Consider the following 4,495-nt stretch of genomic DNA (forward strand, 5'->3'; position numbering starts at 1 on the left):
AAAAAATCACCCACTGACTTTCAAAGCTTCTACATAGTAACGACTTTCTACTTCGAGGACCTTGATAGAAATGTAGTGGAGTGAAAAGTACAATATTTGTCTTTCAAATGTAGTGAAGTTAAAGTCATAAGTTCCCAGAAAAAAATTATACTCAAGTAAAGTACAGATACTCAAAAAGTGTACTTAAGTACAATATTAAAGTAAACGTACTTACTGTCCGCCTCTGCGTGGTATAGGCCTAATGTCTTGCTTTTGGACACTTAATGGAAATTCTTGAATTTTATTGGACATTTTAAAATCCTGAAAGATTGGGAATCATATGGGTACTGTGTTTTAAAAGACATTTGTGTGTGTGTTGTTCCTATTAGGATTCGTAAGAATTTATTATGATAGAAATTTCAATACAGAATCTGTGCACATTCCTACAGGATTCTGGGACTCATGATCGTTACATAACTACATTTACCATAATTCTCCGCGACCACTGAAAGGAAGTTGATGAAGGTGAAACGTCAATCTTGAAACAGAATCTTAAAGAGTATATTTGAAAAATCTCAAATTGCTCAAATATTATATATTTACTTAATTCCCTCTCTGAAATCTCTGAATTTTTTTAGTGAATTTCCTCTTTGTGTAACGTGTTTGTAAAGTGTAGCGTTAAGCACTATGTAACTTTTTCGGTGTTCAAAATGTATATAATGAGCGAGTACATCAATTCATCTTCCAAACCGCGTTTTTGTCTTATTCCGAATCACTAAGGTACACTTAAGTACTTATATTTGGACTATTGTAGCCTGGTCGAGTCGTCGCCGCTGCGGAGTAACACATACCTGCGTGAATCGCCATAGACGTAAACTTAGAGAAGTAGCTTCGGTTGGAATGTTCTTCCGCGGGATGTGTGCAGTTTTGTTTATTAACCGCTAGAGCGCCAAAAGTTATATAGTGCTGCTTTAAGAAGTCTCATTCACTTCGAGCGAATCGATTCGTTCGGACAGTACGCCTCAGTTCAAATGAAATTATTGTTAAATACTAGTATTTGTCACTCAGTTTTAATTACAGTACACACATTGTATGAAATATTGCTGTGTTTATAATCCCACCTCACTTTGCGATTCGGTTCAACTAAAACATTAAAAAGAACTGATTCAAAAGAATGAATCGTTTTGTGAATCGAACGTCAGTAGCACGTGAATTATCAGTCTGTGTGCAGTGTGCACGTGGTTTGTGGTGTGAAACAAACGCTGGTCTTCTGTCCATAACTCCGTTATACTGGTCTTCTGTCCATTCCATTACGACGTGAACACCACAGGATCCCGAAAGTACACCGCTGTTCATCAGAAATCACGTAAGTCAGCAACTATACCTACGAATGAATGCACGGTCAAAGAACTTTTAGTAACTTAGTTGCATGAAATAATTGATTGGTGATTTCCATAAAGTTGATCAAAGTTATTGTTTTAGCAGTCTGGCTGATGTTTGCATCTTTATTTCTGCTCAGAAAGTTTGCGTGAGGTGTTTGTGCAATGCTGAATGTTGTACACTTTTTACCATGGTTCTACACAGGTTTTTGAATATGGTACTGTGGTGATCTTGTCCTTATGGTCATATATCATTGCAGTACTAGTTTTGGACTTGATCATAATATTATGACAAATGAACTTTGATAGTACTTTCGAGTAGCATGTAAATATGCTACTACATCACAACCGTATCAAAGTACCATAGTACAACCACGGTATTTCTTTTATACATGTTGTGTCTGAAACAGCAAAACATGTCCATGCATGTTAATTGCTCACACTTAGGCATTTCAACACATTGATATAGAAATCGAATGCATTGTTATGTGTGCATGTTCGGCATATTGCATTTGCTGTTCTGATGATGCACTTAAAATCAACTTTAAAAGTTGAAGTCAGTGAGCAGCAATCCCTGAATCTCGTGATGTGAGTCACTCATGTGCTACTGGTTAACATTCTCATAGTGATTGTGTGTTTGATTGATTTGATCATCAGTTATCAACATCCACTGTTGGATGTTGATAACTCAACCTGATGAATAGTATCAGTGGAATTTCAAGCCAAAGTTCAACTAAAAACAATCCCAGCTGATCCTCAGTCTTGTTTACCAAGCTAACTGATGGCATTTTCCATGCAAATATAATGCAGTAGTTTGTGCTCATGCATTAGGGTTATTTTTGTACTTAGTATGCAGTGTTTCGATGCTTCTGTATGTTTTTCCAAAGTTGTTTAATGTTATTTTCCATGCAAATGTAATTCAGTGGTTTGTGCACATGCAGTACTTTTTTTTTTGCACTTAGTATTATTGATGCGCAGCGTTTCAGTGCTTCTGTAGGTTTTTTTTTTTTCAAAGTTAATAGATGGTATTTTTCATGCAAATGTAATGTGGTGGTTTGTGCATACGTATCAGGATTTTTTTAAACTTAGTATCATGGCAATGCACAGTGTTGCAATGATTCTGTACTAGGTGTTCATGCTGCTTGGTGCCACTGGATGTTTATGTGTGCTGGGATTGAAAGTCTTACAGCAGCACTGAAAGGTTAATGGCAGCAGATTAAACCGCATCGCTGCATCCTATAGGTCAAGCACTTCATGTAATTAAACCACATCTTTAAAAGAAATAAAAACAATTTAGCATGCTTGGCATGCAGATAGTGACATTTTGTGAGATAGTCACTATATATCAGAGATTATCCGGATCAGCCAATAACTGTGTCCACTTGGATAGTTAACAGAAGCATTAGCTCTGAAAAAATCAGCAGAGCAGTTTTTAATTAAAATAATTTGGTAGCACTTTACAATAAGGTTTTATTTGTTAACATTAGTTAACATGACCTAACAATGAAAAATATTTCTAAAGCATTTATTAATCTTAATGTTAATTTCTGCATTATTGAAAACCAAAGTTGCATCTGTTAATATTTAATGGACCTGAGCTGACAAAAAGTGCAAAACTGCCTAGCAACCAACTGCCTAGCAACACCTTAACAACTGTCTAGCAACCACATAGCAATGCCTTTGTGCGGTGTTTCCCAACCATGCTGTGCGGGTTATCAGGTGTGCAGTGGAAAATTATCAAAACTTTCTATCTCTATTATATTTCGTTATTGGTCATATTTATGCCTGTTGTGGGTTTTACAAATATTTAAATAATGAAAAGCATTCAAAAGAGCTTGTGACTAAACCTCGTAACGCCATTGGATCCTCAAACTGTCGGCGAAACCTCATAACTGATGTTTGAATAAGTACAGCATTTTCTTTACTCAAGAAACACTATCTATAAAGGCTATTGTTTTTTTGTTGTTGTTGTTTTGTTTTTTTTGTGTGTGTTTGAAGAGCGGAGAAGAGTCTTAGCATTTGCCGTCTAGGTGTAGCTAATATACTGTTTCACATATCCCGTGCATTGTGCTTCATGTTTTATATCATGAGATTTTGGCCAAATGTTTTCAACATCAAAAGAACTGAGCTCCCATATAGCTACAATAAACTTTATAAACTGTAAGTTGATGAACATGTAATGCGGTGCACTCTGCCGCAGATGTAGCTGTTAAAGGGGTCATATGATGTTGCTAAAAAGAACATTATTTTGTGTATTTGGTGTAATGAAATGTTTATGCGGTTTAAGGTTCAAAAAACACATTATTTTCCACATACTGTACATTAATGTTTCTCCTCAGTGGTAGTGGTTTCGGACATACAAGGTTTCCGCCCGACAGCGACGATAAGTAAATTTGTTGTTTTATCATCACGAAAACATAAGACTACCTTTGACCATGTGTTTTTACCTGACTTAAGCTCAAGTTTCACATTAGATGTGAGTACTACTTTTAATATAATATCCAGTTTTAATATTCCATTTGAAGCAATGCATGTTTGTGCAATTTTGCTATATTTCAGTACTTCAGTAGTGCTGATCAAGACTGTGCCGTGGATTAAAAAAAACAAGGTTGGGAAACACTGCCCTAGTAACCACTCAGAATATTGGCTATTGGCTAGCAACCACATTGCAATTCTCTTGCAACTGCCTAGCAACACCCAAGCATCCACCCAGAACAACCTAGGAACCACTCCCATTTTCTTCAGAAAATGTACGTAATGGAATATTTATTATTTAATATGATTTAGCTTAGTTTTTTTTTTTTTTTTAAGAATTTATATTTTGGAATAGATAAATAAATTAACAATTATTTAATTAAAAAAATTTTTTTTGGAACTACAAGTAAATAATCATTAGATTAAATTGTGCCATTTCTGTTGTCATGTTTGTAGACGAGATGTTAAATGTGGAATTGCCTGTATGTATTTTGATGTCTGTGATATAGGTTTGGAGTGATAATGGCGGAGCGGGTGTTGGTCATCGGCAGTGGCGGACGGGAACATGCGCTAGCGTGGAAGTTAGCTCAGTCGCCTCACGTTCAGCAGGTCCTTGTGGCTCCTGGTGATGCAGGAACCGCCAACAGCGGGGAGATCTCCAA

At 36.2% G+C, this 4,495-nt stretch overlaps 1 protein-coding gene across 1 annotated transcript in view; it reads left to right on the forward strand.

The window, feature by feature from the left end:
• The first annotated feature begins 1,179 nt into the window (after nt 1-1,179).
• Nucleotides 1,180-4,495, forward strand: part of gart (phosphoribosylglycinamide formyltransferase) — a 61,293-nt gene continuing 57,977 nt past the window's right edge. Inside the window, exons 1-2 of the mRNA XM_016536734.1 lie at nt 1,180-1,345; nt 4,343-4,442. Coding sequence (XP_016392220.1) covers nt 4,356-4,442 — 87 coding nt within the window. The 5' untranslated portion in view covers nt 1,180-1,345; nt 4,343-4,355. The remainder of the gene's footprint in view (nt 1,346-4,342; nt 4,443-4,495) is intronic.

This window comes from Sinocyclocheilus rhinocerous, unplaced genomic scaffold, assembly GCF_001515625.1.
Source record: "Sinocyclocheilus rhinocerous isolate Xijiao unplaced genomic scaffold, SAMN03320098_v1.1 scaffold5057, whole genome shotgun sequence".
NCBI lineage: Eukaryota > Metazoa > Chordata > Actinopteri > Cypriniformes > Cyprinidae > Sinocyclocheilus > Sinocyclocheilus rhinocerous.